Source organism: Haliotis cracherodii, unplaced genomic scaffold (assembly GCF_022045235.1).
Source record: "Haliotis cracherodii isolate W230 unplaced genomic scaffold, xgHalCrac1.p SCAF_6, whole genome shotgun sequence".
In the NCBI taxonomy this organism is placed as follows: domain Eukaryota; kingdom Metazoa; phylum Mollusca; class Gastropoda; order Lepetellida; family Haliotidae; genus Haliotis; species Haliotis cracherodii.
In genome coordinates this window covers 44,086,735-44,107,697 of record NW_027266319.1, presented here as the reverse complement: position 1 = coordinate 44,107,697, position 20,963 = coordinate 44,086,735, and the positions used below count along the sequence as shown (strand labels likewise).

Sequence of the window (20,963 nt, the reverse complement as noted above, 5' to 3'; positions counted from 1 at the left end):
ACTTTATGTCTTTATGACATCTGTTTTCCAATTTATGTTGTTTGCCTTTTATGGAGAGATGGGGTATCGTAGCATCTTTACCCCTTCGTTTGAATAGAACTCCCACAGCTTTTTCACTTGAAAGGGTGAACCACCATTTATTGCACCATTGATATACCCCGTCCAGGGCTGATTGGAGTTTTTCTTCGGATTTTTTAAATATCTCTGTGTTTTACCCACATTGCTCCGTCATCAGCGAATTTAGATGTTTGGGTAGGACCACCTATTCCCATTAGCACCTTTTACAGCAAGCATTGTCGCCTTTTTCGGCAAGCATGCTTTGCTAAAGACATTTTCTACCCCCGATTCTTGTTTTATAGTTGTTAAATCAAGCTATTAGTCCTTGGATGGCATCTTCCATTTACCTGTGACAGAAAATTAAGGAGCGTATGAAACAGGATAAATCCGAATCTGGTCCTACTAACTTTCAAGGGTATTGAAAGCTTTGTCATATATGCACAGAATTTATGATTACTTCACATGCTAGAATATACAAAAAAGAATGACCATTTTACACACATATATAGTACATGTTCATAGCTGCTTGAATAATCTTTCATTTCAAGACCCATGTTAACATATGCCACTTTGGAAACCAAAACGTTTGTCATATCGACTTCGGATTTCTAGCCAGAACAAATTTAGGAAATACCCGGTACTGTGCTATTGTGTGATGTATTGTTACAGCAATCCTCTGAAGTTGGCAATCGTCTTGTCAGGAAACAATAAAGTAACTGTATATAAGGAGGAAGTCAGGAAACAATAAAGTAACTGTATATAAGAAGGAAGTCAGGAAACAATAAAGTAACTGTATATAAGAAGGAAGTCAGAAAACAATAAAGTAACTGTATATAAGGAGGAAGTCAGGAAACAATAAAGTAACTGTATATAAGAAGGAAGTCAGAAAACAATAAAGTAACTGTATATAAGGAGGAAGTCAGGAAACAATAAAGTAACTGTATATAAGGAGGAAGTCAGGAAACAATAAAGTAACTGTATATAAGAAGGAAGTCAGGAAAACAATAAAGTAACTGTATATAAGGAGGAAGTCAGGAAACAATAAAATAACTGTATATAAAAAGGAGGTCAGGAAACAATAAAGTAACTGTATATAAGGAGGAAGTCAGGAAACAATAAAGTAACTGTATATAAGGAGGAAGTCAGGAAACAATAAAGTAACTGTATATAAGGAGGAAGTCAGGAAACAATAAAGTAACTGTATATAAGGAGGAAGTCAGGAAACAATAAAGTAACTGTATATAAGGAGGAAGTCAGGAAACAATAAAATAACTGTATACAAAAAGGAAGTCAGGAAACAATAAAGTAACTGTATATAAGGAGGAAGTCAGGAAACAATAAAATAACTGTATATAAAAAGGAAGTCAGGAAACAATAAAGTAACTGTATATAAGAAGGAAGTCAGGAAACAATAAAGTAACTGTATATAAGGAGGAAGTCAGGAAACAATAAAGTAACTGTATATAAAAAGGAAGTCAGGAAACAATAAAGTAACTGTATATAAGGAGGAAGTCAGGAAACAATAAAGTAATTGTATATAAGGAGGAAGTCAGGAAACAATAAAGTAACTGTATATAAGGAGGAAGTCAGGAAACAATAAAGTAACTGTATATAAGAAGGAAGTCAGGAAACAATAAAGTAACTGTATATAAGGAGGAAGTCAGGAAACAATAAAGTAACTGTATATAAGAAGGAAGTCAGGAAACAATAAAGTAACTGTATATAAGGAGGAAGTCAGGAAACAATAAAGTAACTGTATATAAAAAGGAAGTCAGGAAACAATAAAGTAACTGTATATAAGGAGGAAGTCAGGAAACAATAAAGTAATTGTATATAAGGAGGAAGTCAGGAAACAATAAAGTAACTGTATATAAGGAGGAAGTCAGGAAACAATAAAGTAACTGTATATAAGAAGGAAGTCAGGAAACAATAAAGTAACTGTATATAAGGAGGAAGTCAGGAAACAATAAAGTAACTGTATATAAGGAGGAAGTCAGGAAACAATAAAGTAACTGTATATAAGGAGGAAGTCAGGAAACAATAAAGTAACTGTATATAAGGAGGAAGTCAGGAAACAATAAAGTAACTGTATATAAGGAGGAAGTCAGGAAACAATAAAGTAACTGTATATAAGGAGGAAGTCAGGAAACAAAGTAACTGTATATAAGGAGGAAGTCAGGAAACAATAAAGTAACTGTATATAAGGAGGAAGTCAGGAAACAATAAAGTAACTGTATATAAGGAGGAAGTCAGGAAACAATAAAGTAACTGTATATAAGGAGGAAGTCAGGAAACAATAAAATAACTGTATATAAAAAGGAAGTCAGGAAACAATAAAGTAACTGTATATAAGAAGGAGGTCAGGAAACAATAAAGTAACTGTATATAAGAAGGAGGTCAGGAAACAATAAAGTAACTGTTCAAAGGAGGAAGTCAGGAAACAATAAAGTAACTGTATATAAGGAGGAAGTCAGGAAACAATAAAGTAACTGTATATAAGGAGGAAGTCAGGAAACAATAAAGTAACTGTATATAAGGAGGAAGTCAGGAAACAATAAAGTAACTGTATATAAGGAGGAAGTCAGGAAACAATAAAGTAACTGTATATAAGGAGGAAGTCAGGAAACAATAAAGTAACTGTATATAAGGAGGAAGTCAGGAAACAATAAAGTAACTGTATATAAGAAGGAGGTCAGGAAACAATAAAGTAACTGTATATAAGGAGGAAGTCAGGAAACAATAAAGTAACTGTATATAAGGAGGAAGTCAGGAAACAATAAAATAACTGTATATAAAAAGGAAGTCAGGAAACAATAAAGTAACTGTATATAAGAAGGAGGTCAGGAAACAATAAAGTAACTGTATATAAGGAGGAAGTCAGGAAACAATAAAGTAACTGTATATAAGAAGGAAGTCAGGAAACAATAAAGTAACTGTATATAAGAAGGAAGTCAGGAAACAATAAAGTAACTGTATATAAGGAGGAAGTCAGGAAACAATAAAGTAACTGTATATAAGAAGGAAGTCAGGAAACAATAAAGTAACTGTATATAAGGAGGAAATTGGTGACTGGGACCTGTACTCAGACAGATGCAGAGAACAGAGTTCAAATAAAGATCATTCATCTAAATTTTGTTGGGAATGACTGGTAGACAACCTGATTTCAATGTAACATATCACAACATTCGAATAAATCAACATCAGACTGATTGAAAATTGTTGAAAATTGAGTAGTGAAAAATGTCCTGTAATCAAATCATGGAACAATATGTAGATACATGTATAGGCTTGATGTCAGTATCCAGTATTCACCATACACATATATCTGGTCCCTTGTGTTTGTTCTGTACTCTTACAATGGTTATTGTATCTCATTCTCAAAGATTAAAGACATAAGAGAACTAAAATACAATTTTATTATCTATATCATATGACAGTTCAAATATGGTTATCGTTTCTTACATTCAAAACATTGAAGATCAACTAAAACCTTGCCTTTCGTGAGTGAGTGAGTGAGTGAGTGAGTGAGTTGTGTTTAACACCGCTTTGAACAGTATTCCAATTATATCACGGCAAGTCAGCTTAATGTGGGAGGAAAGCCCAAAGTGATGCAGGTCTCTCAGCACTTCCAGTTGTATGTATACCTAGTATCTTTCCTCACACATCCAACATCTCACATAGCGGTGATCACTTCTAGTTGTATGTATACCTAGTATCTTTCCTCACACATCCAACATCTCACATAGCGGTGATCACTTCTAGTTGTATGTATACCTAGTATCTTTCCTCACACATCCAACATCTCACATAGCGGTGATCACTTCTAGTTGTATGTATACCTAGTATCTTTCCTCACACATCCAACATCTCACATAGCGGTGATCACTTCTAGTTGTATGTATACCTAGTATCTTTCCTCACACATCCAACATCTCACATAGCGGTGATCACTTCTAGTTGTATGTATACCTAGTATCTTTCCTCACACATCCAACATCTCACATAGCGATGATCACTTCTAGTTGTATGTATACCCATTCCTTTCCTCACACATCCAACATCTCACATAGCGGTGATCACTTCTAGTTGTATGTATACCTAGTATCTTTCCTCACACATCCAACATCTCACATAGCGGTGATCACTTCTAGTTGTATGTATACCCAGTACCTTTCCTCACACATCCAACATCTCACATAGCGGTGATCACTTCTAGTTGTATGTATACCTAGTATCTTTCCTCACACATCCAACATCTCACATAGCGGTGATCACTTCTAGTTGTATGTATACCCAGTACCTTTCCTCACACATCCAACATCTCACATAGCGATGATCACTTCTAGTTGTATGTATACCCAGTACCTTTCCCTACACATCCAACATCTCACATAGCGATGATCACTTCTAGTTGTATGTATACCCATTCCTTTCCTCTCACATCCAACATCTCACATAGCGATGATCACTTCTAGTTGTATGTATACCCAGTACCTTTCCCTACACATCCAACATCTCACATAGCGATGATCACTTCTAGTTGTATGTATACCCATTCCTTTCCTCACACATCCAACATCTCACATAGCGATGATCACTTCTAGTTGTATGTATACCTAGTATCTTTCCTCACACATCCAACATCTCACATAGCGATGATCACTTCTAGTTGTATGTATACCCAGTACCTTTCCTCACACATCCAACATCTCACATAGCGATGATCACTTCTAGTTGTATGTATACCCAGTACCTTTCCCTACACATCCAACATCTTGGTAAAGATACAGTGCAATCTGAACCAATTGTTCAACCAATTATGTATTTACCCTTCAATCCAATTGTATTGGTAATCTTTATTGACAAATAAATCAGTCAAAACATAGTGGCACTTCCTGTTTACATCATCGCCACTCACAATATCCAAGCAGTGACTTAACAAACTTGAGGCCAGAGCAGCACTTTGTTGCTTTTCAACTTTGAATGTAATATTATCACCCTAGTGTATTGCAATATATTGTGAGCAATTCAGTGACCATGTGCCACACACTTAGCTGTTGATTTTTTATTGGTGCTTTGCCTAATAAGGAACATGTAAATGATTTGTCAATTACACATGTAATCACACTATACATAATTACAGCCTCAGAGAGCCTGCCATTACCTCACTTCGACCTTTGGTCCTGATGAGCAAAAACACGCGAAATACACAGAAATCAGAACTTTCATTTGAACAGGTAGCAATGACCAAGAAAACGTCAGCAGCTACAGCGACCAGACGCGGTGGACTTCTGAGAGTCAGGATTCAATCGTATTCCATCACCTCGTCTTGCAGTGAAAGATTCTGATAATCCATCAATTTCTGCATGTTTGTTAACCATTTCTTCTATTAAAAACCTGAAGAAGAAAACAATTAGTATTACTAATCTCCTAATCATCTATTACCAATTTGAATAAATGAACACATTCATTTTCATCTCATGGTGTTATAAACAATGGCTATTTTGTAATATATAGAGAATACTACACTTAGTAAGGATAAGAATTTATGGATGAACAACTTCTACAATTAAGAGCGACGTTTTGGTGTAGGTTCTAACACCATCACCAACCTCAAAGACTTCAAGATCAGGAAACTACAAGAAGCCATCAACATCAAAAGACTCCAGCCGTCAATCAACCGTGACCAAGCTAGGCTATTACACCCAGTACCGCCCCGGTGTGCCATCAATTCATCAAAGACCCCAATCAGCCATAATCCCGTTGTTTATATTACTGGCTTCCTCCTTTGTTTATGTCACTGACTTCACTGATGATTGTCATCACTACCCTTGTGTGTACATAACAGGCTTCTCTACTCCAGTATAACAATATCTATTCTACTGTATAAACATTGCCTCCTACCTGTATATATACTTGTCAACCACACTCTGATACTCCAATATCTCAACGAATTTTCAACTACCTAAACGAAAACCAAATAGATAACCTCCAACAAAACTGCAAACCATCAAATATATTTACCCCAAAACTAAAAATCCCCCAAATAGACACATCTCTGGCAAACTCAATAAACAAACAAACCGATCCAAACATAGCTAAATCCACCACACTAGCTTACATACACGAAAACTGGCCAAATTGGTGCCACATCTACACAGACGGATCTTCCGATCCGATCACAAATCGCACTGGTTTCGGAGTCCACATAGCACAACCAAATAGGAACACTCAATCTTATCGACTCCCAAACAACCAATCCATCTTCACTGCAGAGTTAATGGGCATAGCATCCGCCCTCCATAACCAACATGCTAAAAAACATAAAAAAATCCTAATACTCACAGACTCACTAAGTGGACTACAGGCCCTCCAAAATAAAAACACCAAAAACCGCCCTAAACTCATTAACCAAATACTCAAAAGCGCAAATAACTTAACAGAGGCAGGCAAACAAATAGCATTTATCTGGATCCCAGCCCACGTAGGAATATATGGAAACGAAAACGCCGATCAAGCCGCCAAAAAATCCCTCAAAATTCCTGAAATAAGCCTTAATCTACCAATATCTAAAGCAGAGATCAAAAGCATTAACAAACGTAAAATCACCCAAAAATGGCATAAGACATACCTAAAAACAAACACAGAGATAATCAAAATCCTCAAAAAACCTCTAACCAAACCTAAAATCCTCCATCCATCCAAGAAAATTGATAGAATAATCACCAAGCTCCAAACAGGTCACACTAAACTAAACAGTCAACTCCTAAAAATAAAAAAACACGCAACCGGAAAATGCCCACACTGCCCACACCTGGAAACAATAGAACATGCACTCTTACACTGCACGCACTACCAAACCCACCGAGCAACACTCCAAACAAATCTAAAAGTAGATAAAGCCATAACCCTAGAATCAATCCTAAATCCACATAACAATATAGAAAAATTTAAAGCACTAGGCGTATACTTAACTAAAACCAATCTAATGATCCGCATCTAAAAACACTCAACCACACCACATAAACAAACAAACACACACCAACACACTCCCTTAGTACACTACCACACCCCTAGGCATGCATTCCAAATTTCAAAATCTCCAAAACTTATATAAGCAACCACTAAAACCCCCCTCTGGTTGCAACACCTTTATTTTCCCTTCAAAACCACGCTAAATGGCCCGACCGGGCCCGTGTGCGAAATACGCTCCAGTCGGAAAGCGCACGTTAAATCTCCAAACGTAAGTAAGTAAGTACTCTGTATACAGTTCTGTTGCAGTTTGTACTCCAAGCGAGCAACACCTCTCCAAGCCTCCAGAGCCTCCTCAAGCCCACGCACAGCACCGCTGATAGCAAGCCCAGGGAGACTTACTTACTTACTTACTTACTTACTTTGGAGATTTAACGTGCGCTTTCCGACTGACGCGTATTTCGCACACGGGCCCGGCCAGGCCATTTAATGTGTTTCCGAAAGGGGCGAGGGTGGTCTGTGCAACCCAAGAGGGGGCTTTAGGGGTTGCTTATATAGAATTTGGGAATTTTGAGATTTGGAATAGATGCCGATGGGGTTGGGGAGGAGAACTAAGGGAGCTGGGTATGGTGGATGATTGTTTGTTTTTGTGATTTTGATTTGGTAGGTTATTATGGTTTTAGATGCGTTTTATTAGTTCCGTTTTTATTAAGAATACGCCTAAGGCCTTGAAGTTTTCTAGTTTATTTTGTGGGTTTAGTATTGCTTCTAGAGTGAGAGCCTTGTTTAGATTGAGGGTGGTTTGTAATGCGGTTCGATGTGTTAGGTAGTGTGTGCAGTGGATGAGTGCGTGTTCTGGGGTTTCTGGTTGTTTGCAGTGTGGGCAGTTACCTGTAGTGTGTTTTTTAAAATTTTTTAGGTGGTTATTTAGGTTGGTGTGTCCTGTTTGGAGTTTAGTGATTACTCTGTCGATTTTTTTGGATGGATGGAGAATTTTTGGTTTGGTTAGTGGTTTGCTGAGCACTCTTTTGATTTGGCTATTTGAGTTTAGATATAGGTTATGCCATTTTTTTGTGATTTTTTGTTTGTTTACACTTTTAATTTCTGATTTTGAGATGGGTAAGTTTAAGCTTATTTCTGGGATTTTGAGGGCGCCCAGGGAGAACTTCAAAGGTAATTATATAACCACTCACCCATCCATTCACAACAACCTACACCTCCTAATCAACGCTCACACCCAAGCCCAAACCTAAAACTACACTCACAAAGCCCACCAAACAAACTCAAACACTTCAAATTAAAACACAAGCCCTCCAATTAATCTCTTAAAGCTTTAAACAACTCACAAACCCAAAACAACCAAAACACCGCAAACACTACTCACCCCTTCCAAAACACTCCATCCACAACCCCTCACCTCAAACACCAAAACTCACACACACATCCTATACACCCAATCCCAGCATGACAGACCAAAGACAAATTGAGATATGCGAAATATCTGGCATTACATCCCCTACACCTGCGGAGGCGCACAACACCTCCGACAGGGCAACACCCTCACTCATTCCCGCAGGCTACGGCGATGAAGACCCTCAAGCCTCCTACATGGAAACTCAACCCAGCACCCCACCTCCCCAAGCATGCAACTCAAAAAAACGCAAACTAGACGCATCGGCATCACCTACCTCACACACCCTCTCACCCGCAGCCCTCATCACCACATGGGCCCTCTACTTTTTTTCGGCCACCCCCTCAGTACAACTAGCTCCAACACTGACCATAAATAAAATAGGCATGTGGCTAAGGCAACAAAAAATCAATTACCTAAACATCAAACGTAGTTTCAAAGGATATCAGATAATCTTCCCAAATCAAGAATCCTACATAGCAGCAACTAAAATTAAACAAATATTCCAATTCACCGTAAATAGCTCTAAACCTAACTGGCAAATATACACTAGGGGAGTTATTCGAGTGCACCCAAGGGAAACCGACGAGGACCTCGACATATACGCCAAAGAAGCTAACACTATCCAAAACCAACCACAATTAACTAGCCTCCGCAGGATTAAATCAAACAGAAACGGGAAAACCACCCCCACACCTATTGTAATAATAAACTTCAAAAAAACAGCTAAACACCCTGAAGCCCCCAAACATATCACTTTCGGCGCTAACCATAACTTAGAGGTCAAACCATACATCAAGCAAGTAAAGCAATGTTCTAATTGCCTACAATATAATCACACCGCTAACCAATGTACTTTCAAAAAAACTAAATGCAAAAACTGTGCTCAAACGGACTGCCCAGGCATATGCACACCCTGATGCATCCACTGCAAATCCATAAAACACTCATCACTCTCGAACCAATGCCCCCACAGACTATCACTCACCCAACAGGCCAACAGACATATAGACATAAACACGGCCAAAATCCAAACCAAAAAACCCACACCGCAAGCATACAAACCACTACTACCAACACCACCCCCAAACAACAACACTCACGCACGCAAAACAGTATACCCAGTCTCCGTATGGGACCAAAATCAGCGAGACGCATACATCGCAAATGAAACAAACACCCCACACATCCCACAAACTCACACTCTCACCCTCCCCGCCTCTCACCCTACAATTACCACATCTACACCCGCAAGCAAAACCCAACGCACAACGACCACCACACAACCAGCACCAACACAAGCCATCACAGCCACAAGGGCAACAACACTCCCAAACCTACAGGCAACCCCCGAACACCCAGTCAACAGGGAAACTACAGAAACCACTCAGACTCTCGCACCCAAACCCAGCATGCAACCCACCACCGAACAGATTGACCAAACTAAAGACAACTTAACCGAAGAGGACGAGTACACATCCTCAGAGGAAATAAACGAGCTTACCTTGTCAGCCCCAAAAACCAAAAGCTATAGAAAAAAACTCACCCAAAACGTAGCAAGCAAAAATCTAAACAACTTAGTCCTCCTACTAGCTTACGTGTTAAAGCAGTCTAATCCAGAAGCCAGCTCCAAAGCCTTCTTTGGTGTAGCACATAAACTAAAACTCGTCACCACCTCTTTCGACCGTTTCAGCAGCAACCTTAATAACCTACTAAAGTAAATACCTAAACCAAGCCTAAACCAAACATAAATCCACCCAGTTTCCCAATGGAAGGCCTAAACATTTTTCAATGTAATGCCAATGGCCTCGCCGGCCATGGTTCTGAACTCAAAGCTAAATTCAAAATAGATAAAGGTCCCCATGTAGCTTGTATTCAAGAAACCAAATTCTCACATAAAACAAAATTCAACCTACCAAATTATAACGCAGTGAGAACCGACAGGTCCAAAACCATGCCAGGCAGAACAGGAGGAGGTCTAATCATCTACGTTAGAGAGGATATTAACTACGAGGAAGTTAAAGTAAACACTCCTAATCTAGAAGCTAATGGAATCCAAGTCACCATCAATAACCAAAAAATAAAAATCATTAACATCTATCACTCAACACTAAAACCAATTAAAGATACAGACCTAGATGTCCTTTACCAATTAGGAAATAAATCAACCATCTTCCTAGGAGACTTCAATGCCCATCATCCTACCTGGGGCATTGCAGATAAACTAGACAACCATGGACAACTAATATCAGAGTGGATCGAAAAAAATGACCTAATACTATTAAACAATAACCAACCAACTAGATACGACAAAACCCACCACACCATGTCGGCTATCGACTTAACAATATGTACGCCAGACTTAGCACAAAGTCTGATGTGGGACGTCCACCCAGTACCTCTAGGCAGCGACCACTTTCCCATAAATATAACCCTAGGAAATATAAAAATACCAAATCAAACCCCTAAACAGGAACCTAAATTTCAGTACAAAAACGCCAACTGGGACCAATTCCAAGAATTATGCAACGAAGCTAATCTAAACGATTTAGAAACAACAGACCCCGAAACATTCTGTCAAAACCTAACTAACTTCATAATCAACGCAGCCAAATCCGCAATCCCCTTCAAATCATCCAACCCAGGAAAACCCACTGTCCCTTGGTGGAATGAGGAAATAGAGCTAACTAGACTAAAACGCAAATCAGCTTTCAACAGAGCTAAACGAGACCCTTCTCATCTCAAAACAGCTCATGAACTTAACCACCAAGTGCAAAACCTAGTTAAAACTGCTAAAACCAAAAACTGGAAAAAATTCTGTGAGGAGCTAAATCACCACACCGACGCTAGGAAGGTGTGGCGCAAAATTCACGCCATCCGAGGCATCAAACGGCACAAAAAAAGCCCCAATATAAACAACTCAACTAACCCCACCCAAAAGGCCAACAACCTAGCCAAACACTTCTCTAAAGTTAGCAGCAACAGTAACTTCAGTAAGAAATTCCAAGATAAACTAAATAAAGAAACCAAATTCTCCAAAGAAAACAGACAAGACAACCTAGAAATAAATCAACCTTACACCATAGAAGAACTAAATCACGTACTAAACAATAGAAAAAAAGGAACAGCCCCTGGCCTAGACCTCACCTCTTACCAAATAATCAAACACTTACCTACCAAACTACTCCAAACTTTACTTAAACTATACAACCTAGTCTACCTAAACGGACAGGTCCCATCCTCATGGAAGGAAGCTCTAGTAATCCCAATACCTAAACCAAATAAACCAGCAGATCAGGCAAACTCCTATAGGCCCATCTCCTTAACCTCAAATCTCTGCAAAATAATGGAACTTATGACTAAAAATAGGCTACAGCACTACCTAGACCAAAACAACATCATAAATCCTGACCAAAGCGGCTTCACTCCTGGCCGATCAACTCTCGATAACCTTGCCCGACTAGAACAGGATATAAAAACAGGACAGCTAAACAAGCAATACACCATAGGCATATTCCTCGACTTCTCTAAAGCTTTCGATATGGTATGGCACCACGGGCTAATACAAAAACTAAAAAAAATAGGACTAAAAGGTCAAATAATAAACTTCATCCAAGATTTCCTAAACAATCGCAAAATTACCGTGGGTATAGACCATACACTATCGGACCAGTGTCCCCTAGAAAATGGCACTCCCCAGGGCAGCATCCTCAGCCCAACCCTCTTCAATATAATGATAAATGATCTATTCGAGGGATTATCCCCTAAACTAAACACTTCAAAATTCGCGGATGACGGAGCCCTATGGATCCGCACTAAAAGCATTAAAATGGCAGAAAACTTAATCCAAAAATCTCTAAATAAAATACAACAATGGGCAGACAAATGGGGCTTCTCCCTTAACTCAGATAAAACAACAGGAGTAGTATTCAAACATAAAAACATGAAACCTGCCTACCCAATCCTCCAGCTAAACAACCAAACAATCAAATTCCAAAAACAAACAAAATTCTTAGGACTTATTTTCGATCAACACCTCACCTGGGAGGCTCACGTCCAAAACCTAAAAACTAGATGCAGCAAAGACCTTAACACATTAAGATGTCTCACCGGCTCTAACTGGGGAGCCTCCAAAGATACCCTCCTCTCACTATATACAACACTAATTAGATCAAAACTAGACTACGGCTGTGCCATATACAATACCCTAAACAACTCTCTTTCTAAAAAACTTGACTCAATACAATATCAGGCTCTCAAACTAATTACACGCACCCAACATGGCACCTCCTACACCTCACTTCAGGCCCTTACAGGAGAAATGCCACTAAATCTACGCAGGGAACATCTAAGCCTTAATTTCTGGGCCGCGTCCCAAACAAACCCTCTCATCCAAAACCTAATTAACCAAAACATTAGCCCAAGAAACCAAGCTCTAGCTCGCAAACACCCCTTACTCACCCCAATATCCCAAAGAATAACTAACTACCTCAATGAACACCAAACTCAAAATCTTAAACAAAACTGCAAAAAATCAAATATCTTCACCCCTAAACTCAAAATACCCCAAATAGACACAACGCTAGCTAACCAAATAAATAAACAAACCGACCCAAACATAGCTAAAACCACCACACTTGCATACATACACGAAAATTGGCCAAATTGGTGTCACATATACACTGACGGATCTTCAGACCCGATCTCCAACCACACAGGCTTCGGAGTCAATACCACACAACCAGTTATATCCACACAATCTTACCGACTCCCTAACAACCAATCTATATTCACGGCCGAACTTATGGGCATGGCCTCAGCCCTGCATAACCAACAATCTAAAAACAACAAAAAAATCCTAATTCTCACTGACTCCCTTAGTGGACTACAAGCCCTCCAAAACAAAAATACCAAAAAACGACCTAAATTAATAAACCAAATACTTAAAAGCTCCAACGACCTAACAAAAGCAGGCAAACAAATAACCTTCTTGTGGATCCCCGCCCACGTAGGAATTTACGGCAATGAAAGCGCCGATAAAGCAGCTAAATTATCTCTCAAAATACCAGAAATAAGCCTAAACCTACCCATCTCAAAATCAGAAATTAAAAGTGTAAACAAACAAAAAATAACCAAAAAATGGCATAATCAATATCAAAACTCAAATAGCCAAATCAAAAAAGTGCTCAGAAAACCACTAGCCAAACCTAAAATCCTACACCCCTCTAAAAAAATTGACAGATTAATTACAAAACTCCAAACAGGACACACCAACCTAAATAACCACCTAAAACAACTTAAAAGACACACCACAGGCAACTGCCCCCACTGCAAACAACCCGAAACCACAGAACACGCACTCATTCACTGCACCCACTATCAAACACACAGAACCACACTACAAACCGCCCTCAATCTAAATAAGGTTCCTACTCTAGATGAAATACTAAACCCTCAAAATAAACTAGAAAACTTCAAGGCCCTAGGCGTATTCCTAATCAAAACAGACCTAATTAAGCGCATCTAAAAATTAATTAATCTACCAATCCAAAATCCAATAAACATACAAACACCCACCTCACCCGGCTCCCTTAGTTCCCTCCTCCACCCACCTCGGCATTTATTCCAAATTTAAAAATTTCAAAAAATCAATATAAGCAACCCCTAAAAGCCCCCTCTTGGGTTGCACACACCACTTTCACCCTTCTCGGAATACACTAAATGGTCCGACCAGGCCCGTGTGCGAAATACGCTGTAGTCGGAAAGCGCACGTTAAATCTTCTATATCAGTCAGTCAGTCAGTCACTCTGTATACTACTAAATAACAACCAACCTACTAGATACGACAAAATACACCACAAAATGTCGGCTATCGACTTAACCATATGCACCCCAGATTTAGCCCAAAGTATTCAATGGGAAGTACACGGGGTACCACTAGGTAGTGACCACTTTCCCATAAATGTAACTATAGGAGACATAAACATCCCAACACCAACCCAAAACCAGGAACCTAAATTCCACTACAACAAAGCTGACTGGGACAAATTTCAGGAAATTTGCAACCAGGCTAACCTAGCTGACCTAGAAAGTAACGACCCCGAAATCTACTGTAAAAACCTCACTGACTACATAATAAACGCAGCTAAAAACTCCATTCCTTTCAAAACAACTAGCATAGGCAAACCCTCGGTTCCTTGGTGGAACGAGGAGATAGAACAAACTAGGCGTAAACGCAAATCCGCATTCAATAAAGCCAAACGTGACTTCAAACACCTAAAGATAGCACATGAACTAAATCACAAAGTACAAAGCTTGGTTAAAACAGCTAAAACAAGAGACTGGAAAAAAATTTGCGAAGAAATTAACCATCATACAGACGCCAGAACAGTTTGGCGCAAAATCCACGCCATAAGGGGCATTAAACGTCATAAAAAAACTCCCAACATAAACAATTCAACAAACCCCACTGAAAAAGCTAATAACCTAGCAAATCACTTCTCGGCCGTCAGTAGCAATAGCAACTTCAACCAAAAATTCCAGGAACAACTAAAATCAGAAACCAAATTTACCAAAGAGCCAAAAGATAATAACCTAGAAATTAATCTCCATTTCACAATGGAAGAACTACTCCACGTCTTACAAAATTGGAAAAAGGGCACAGCCCCAGGCTTAGACCTTACTTCATACCAGATAATTAAACAACTACCACCCAAGCTACTCCAAACTCTTCTGAAACTCTATAACCTCATATATCTAAACGGACAGGTCCCATCACCTTGGAAACAAGCCCTGGTCATACCAATCCCCAAACCCAATAAACCAGCTGACCAGGCTAATTCATACAGACCAATCTCCCAAACTTCTAACTTATGCAAAGTAATGGAATCAATGGCAAAAAAGAGGTTACAACACTACTTAGAACAAAACAACATAATAAATCCAGACCAAAGCGGTTTCACTCCTGGACGCTCAACCTTAGATAACCTTAGACTAGAGCAGGACATTAAAACAGGCCAACTTAACAAACAATATACTACAGGCATCTTTCTAGACTTCCCCAAAGCATTCGACATGGTTTAGCATAACAGGCTAATACAAAAACTAAAAAAAATAGGTCTTAAAGGTCAATAATTAACTACATCCAAAGTTTCCTAACAAACCGCAAAATCACCGTGGGCATAGACCAAACGCTATCGGACCAATGTCCCCTAGAAAATGGCACTCCCCAGGGCAGCATCCTAAGCCCAACACTCTTCAATATTATGATTAACGATCTATTCGAGGGACTATCCCCCAAAGTAAACACATCAAAATTCGTGGATGATGGAGCCCTCTGGATCCGCACTAAAAGCATTAAAATGACCCAAAACTTACTACAAAAATCTCTAAATAAAATACAAAAATGGGCTGACAAATGGGGCTTCTCCCTAAACTCAGAAAAAACCACAGGAATAGTATTTAAACACAAAAATATGCAACCCGCCTCCCTAAACCTCCAACTAAACAACAAACCAATCAAATTCCAAAAACAAACCAAATTCTTAGGATTAATCTTCGATGAACATCTCACCTGGGATGCTCACATTAAAAACCTTGTAACCATATGCAGCAAAGACCTAAATACGTTAAGATGCCTAACCGGCTCCAACTGGGGGGCCTCTAAAAACACCCTCTTCTCACTCTATATATCACTAATTAGAACCAGACTAGACTAAACTAGGCAGTGCCATTTACGACACCTTAAACAACTCTCTCATTAAAAACTAGACTCAATCCAGTATCAGGCCCTAAAACTAATCACACGAACTTAACATGGCACCTCCTCCACCTCACTCCAGGCCTTAACAGGAGAAATGCCACTTAAACTACGTAGGGAACAACTTACCCTAAACTTCTGGGCCGCGTCCCAATCAAACCCATTAATCGAAAACTTAATAAAAAAAAATATTAGCCCTAGAAACCAAGCCCTAGCCCGGAAACATCCACTACTTACTCCAATTTCCCAAAGAATAACCAATTACCTAATTGAACACAAAATAAATAATCTTAAACAAAACAATAAATCATCTAATATCTTCACTCCAAAACTTAAAATACCAAAAATAGACACAACACTAGCCGATACACTAAATAAACAGACCGATCCTAACATCGCTAAAACCACCACACTAGCATACATACATGAAAATTGGCCAAATTGGTGTCACATATACACAGACGGATCCTCAGATCCGATCTCAAAACACACAGGTTTCGGAGTCCACATCGCACAACCAACCAAAGACACACAACCTTACCGACTCCCAAACAACCAATCCATATTCACGGCCGAACTAATGGGCATGGCCTCAGCACTACACAATCAGCAATCCAAAAAAACACCAAAAAATCCTCATCCTAACCGACTCTCTCAGTGGACTACAAGCCCTCAAAAATAAAAATACTAAAAACCGCCCTAAACTAATAAATCAAATACTCAATAGCTCAAACAACTTAACTAAGGTAGGTAAACAAATAGAGTTCATTTGGATCCCCGCCCACGTAGGAATCTTTGGAAATGAAAAGGCAGATAAAGCAGCAAAATTATCCCTTAAACTCCCAGAAATAAGCTTAAACTTACCCACCGGACTTACACTAGAATCAATCCTAAATCCACAAAATAAATTAGAAAAATTCAAAGCCTTAGGCATATACCTAATAAAAACAGGACTAATTAGCCGCATTTAAACCCCAAATAAAATATTAAAACCAAAACTACCATATTTGATAACCACCCAACACAAACAGCTCCCTTAGTTCGTCCCCAACCCACTCTTGGCATTCTTTCCAAATCTCAAAATTTCAAAATTACTATATAAGCAACCCCTAAAGCCCCCCTCCTGGCTTGCACAAACTCACTTTTCCCCTTTTTGGAAACACGTTAAATGGCCTGGCCGGGCCCGTGTGCGACATACGCTTGCAGTCGGAAAGTGCATGTTAAATCTCCAATATAAGTAAGTAAATAAGTCTGTATATCACTTGCTTGATAACGGTGTTAGAACCTACACCGAAACGTCGCTCTTAATTGTAATTAAGAAGTTGTTCATCCATAAATTCTTATCCTTACTTAGTACTCCAACTTCTAAATGCCTATCAAAGAAGTTAATACTACACTTGTTGTCGTTAGATACCATTTTTACAAAACACAAAAGAAAGTTCATAATTTTTGTAAAAATGGTATCTTACAAGTGCAAATCTGGTCTTTTAATTATTGAATATTCATATATCCCTAAACATTTGCATAATTATCATTTCTATGCATACAAAGTAAAATAGTGTACAATAATGGTAGTTCAAATGCTTGTCGACAGAACAGATGCAAAAACACTTCAGCAGTCAAACATCTCTGCTCTTGAATCTTGGACCTACACATTGAACTATCAACATATCACTCAGATTCCTGTATGTATCATTTGGCTTTACATCCTGTCATGACAATTTTGTGAAAGGTAAATCAGTGTGATGACAATAGAAATCATGATTCTGCGTGTATTACTGTGTCAATGATGACTTTAAACAAAGCCCAAGTTCACCATCAGAATATAGACAGAAAACAATCAACATGGAATGTCCCATGTTTTAAGGCCACACTTTCACAGAGACTTTGTCTGATGTATATCAGGAATGTTCAGTTCAAGTGAGTGGATCCAGCATTCGTTTTCATTCATAGACAATAAAACTATCGGAAACAGTGACACAAAATAGGTTCTGTGCAGTGACAACAAAAACAATTGAGTACGATCAAATGTTTATTATATACAATACTTGGCATAAGATTCGGGGGCTGACTCAGTGTTGGAAAGGTAACTTACCCTGCGGGTAAGTAGTATAAAAAAGGCAGCCCTGCTGGTTGCATAAGTAAATTTGAAATATATATGAAAATGATTTAGAACCCTGCGGGCAGATTTAAAAAGGTTATACCAGATAAGAAAGGTTGCCCTGTGGGCAATGTAATTTAGAGAACCTATGGGTCAGTAGAAAGGGTGATACCCTGTGGGTAAGAGTGAAAATGAAAATACTTTGGGGGCCACAAGCCATATAATGATAGTTTACAGAATGATTGACTTGCAAAGCCCAAAGCGAGGTAAAAACCGAGAGCCCCCAAAGTGATAAGAAAAGTACAAAATAAGTGATATAAGACAATATTGTTAAATATAATACATATGAGAATTCAAAACTTAATCCAATGAGTTATCCAGGTAATGTCCCAGAACAAGAATGAACAGTGTCAGGAAGCACTGATGAGTGTTAGTTGCACCGATAGGAATAACAGTTCAGTCATGTGGGTTGAGGCATTAGAAGCAGAATAATGTAAGTCACAACACACGTTGGTCAAGCCTCTAGTGAAAGAAAGAGTCACTCATAGCATAATGCTCATTGGGCTTTCCTTAATGTCTCTTCTGGTGTTCTCATGTATCTGGTGAAACAGTCTGAATTCCACCTGCCCAATGTTTTAATCAAATGATCTTCCACACTGGCACTAGCAGCTGTAGTTGCTGCACCAATGTGGAATGAATGTCCAGAATAAGCACTGGATTCTAAGCCTGCCCTGGTGAGAGCAATGTTCAGCCAGGACAAGAAGACAGTTCTAGTAGCAGCTCTAGAGTTGATTCCACGAAAGAGGATCACTGGGTCTTGCTCCGTTCAACTTCCTAACTTGAAGCCATGTCATAAGGGTCATGTAAGGACACACAGTCTTCGATGTAACAACAACGCTAGTTGCACACCCTTTCTGAAGGGATCTGTTTTGGAAGCTTTTAAGGTTAGGATGCACTTATGTTGTGTCTGTTCAAATTGCACATCGCTCACTGTTAGATATACATCTGGATCAAACGACGAGGCACAAGTAAATTCTCCACGTGGGAGAAATCCAAAATAGGCAGTTATGCACATGCATACATTGCATAGCCAGATCATTGTAACACACCTGCTCGTAACTGAGCCACTAGTTCACATAAAACACTGTAAGTAATAGGCAAGCGCTTCTTTGTAGATGTTGATTGCATTTTCTTGTAACCTCTTTGTTCTGAAGTGTCCGGGAACAAGTGTCATGTTCCTGGACACAGTAGTTGATTCATAGGTACACAACAGCTTCGTGGAAAGCGTTAAAGTTGGCATGCAGCACATGCTTCTTGCTTAATGAGCGTAAAATGTGCATGCTCTGCAAACAGTGTATACAGTTGGCTTCTGGCGTGCATATGTGCAAGTAGTAAATGGATATCTCTCTCTAAGTTACAAAATAGTGAATTAGAATAGTACAGAAATAGAATAGAATAGAATAGAAATAGTTGAAAGAGTTACCCATTTACATTGTTATCATACGCTAATCAATTAGCAACTTCATTTTAAGTTTCAAATCCATTTCATTTTATCTTATTACATTTTCATTGTTTAGTTGATTAGAAGGGGATTTCACGTTTAGTTGATTGCAAGGTAAGTTCATTTTTAGTTAATCTGAGTTTAGTCTTCCACTGCAAACCATTGGTAGCAGAGCGTGGTTGCTCTGACTATGGGCTAGTTAGTTAGTAATAGTGACTGGTGTTGATAGTTCCTAGGTTCAACGTACGTCATTCAAAGATAGGATAGATTTTCAGGTGTAGTTTGATGCTTGTTTATTCACAATGGCTGACAAAGCAACAAGCATGAGATAGCAAAGTCTGAAGGTGGGATAATAAATTTTGAAAAAGCTACAAGTATTAGTGATGTAGATAAGCTGGAGTTAAGAAATAGCTAAGCTTAGGAAACAAAAGACGGTAGCCAAATCTGCATTGACAAAGGCTCAGAATCAGATGCTGAGTTTGATAGACCAGGAATATCTCCCCACAAGGAAAGCAGTGAGGGATGAGATAGATAAGGTGAGTTCACTTCAGGCTAAAGCTGTTGACTTATTGTATGACCTGTGCAAGGCATACGTCCAACATAGAGATTACGAGAATTCCAAGAAAACATGTAAGGAAATAGATGAAGTCTTAGAATTTAGCGATGATGCCATACACAATACAAGATTGCATTTGAGCAGCAGGTCAGATGTGAGCTCGTTTTCTGTATAAGGTCACTTATGGCGAGGATATTTCACCTAGTTAATGCAAAGAAACACATACCTGTGAAACTTAAAGCCACAGAGCTTCAAGAAGCTAAAGAAGAACGTGTTCCTTCTGTTCATCCGAATGTACCAGACATAGATATCAGTAGAATAAGAATAGAAATGGAAGCACCTGCTTCTCCTGAAATAGAAAGGGGGAAATTACATTTGCCATATGACCGGATAGATAGCAACACTAACCTTCAAATGAAATCTTTCATTGAAAGAAATTCGACATCGGATAAAATTGATGTTGATATGTGGAGCAATATGAAACAGGTTTCAATTCCTGTGTTTCATGGCAACATTAAAAGTTGGAAAGCTGCTTTCATGGCATGTGTGGACAGAGCTAATGCCACTAATGAATATAAGCTGTTACAACTAAAGCAATATGTTGCA

General features: G+C 38.8%; 1 protein-coding gene across 4 annotated transcripts in view; it reads right to left on the bottom strand.

The window, feature by feature from the left end:
- Positions 1 to 3,483: 3,483 nt before the first annotated feature.
- LOC139445690 (ras-related protein Rab-7L1-like) overlaps positions 3,484 to 20,963 on the bottom strand; it is a 164,146-nt gene continuing 146,666 nt past the window's right edge. For all 4 annotated transcript variants that reach the window (XM_071226881.1, XM_071226880.1, XM_071226879.1 and 1 more), the window contains one exon: positions 3,484 to 5,454. In XM_071226881.1, coding sequence (XP_071082982.1) covers positions 5,316 to 5,454 — 139 coding nt within the window. In that variant the 3' untranslated portion in view covers positions 3,484 to 5,315. The remainder of the gene's footprint in view (positions 5,455 to 20,963) is intronic.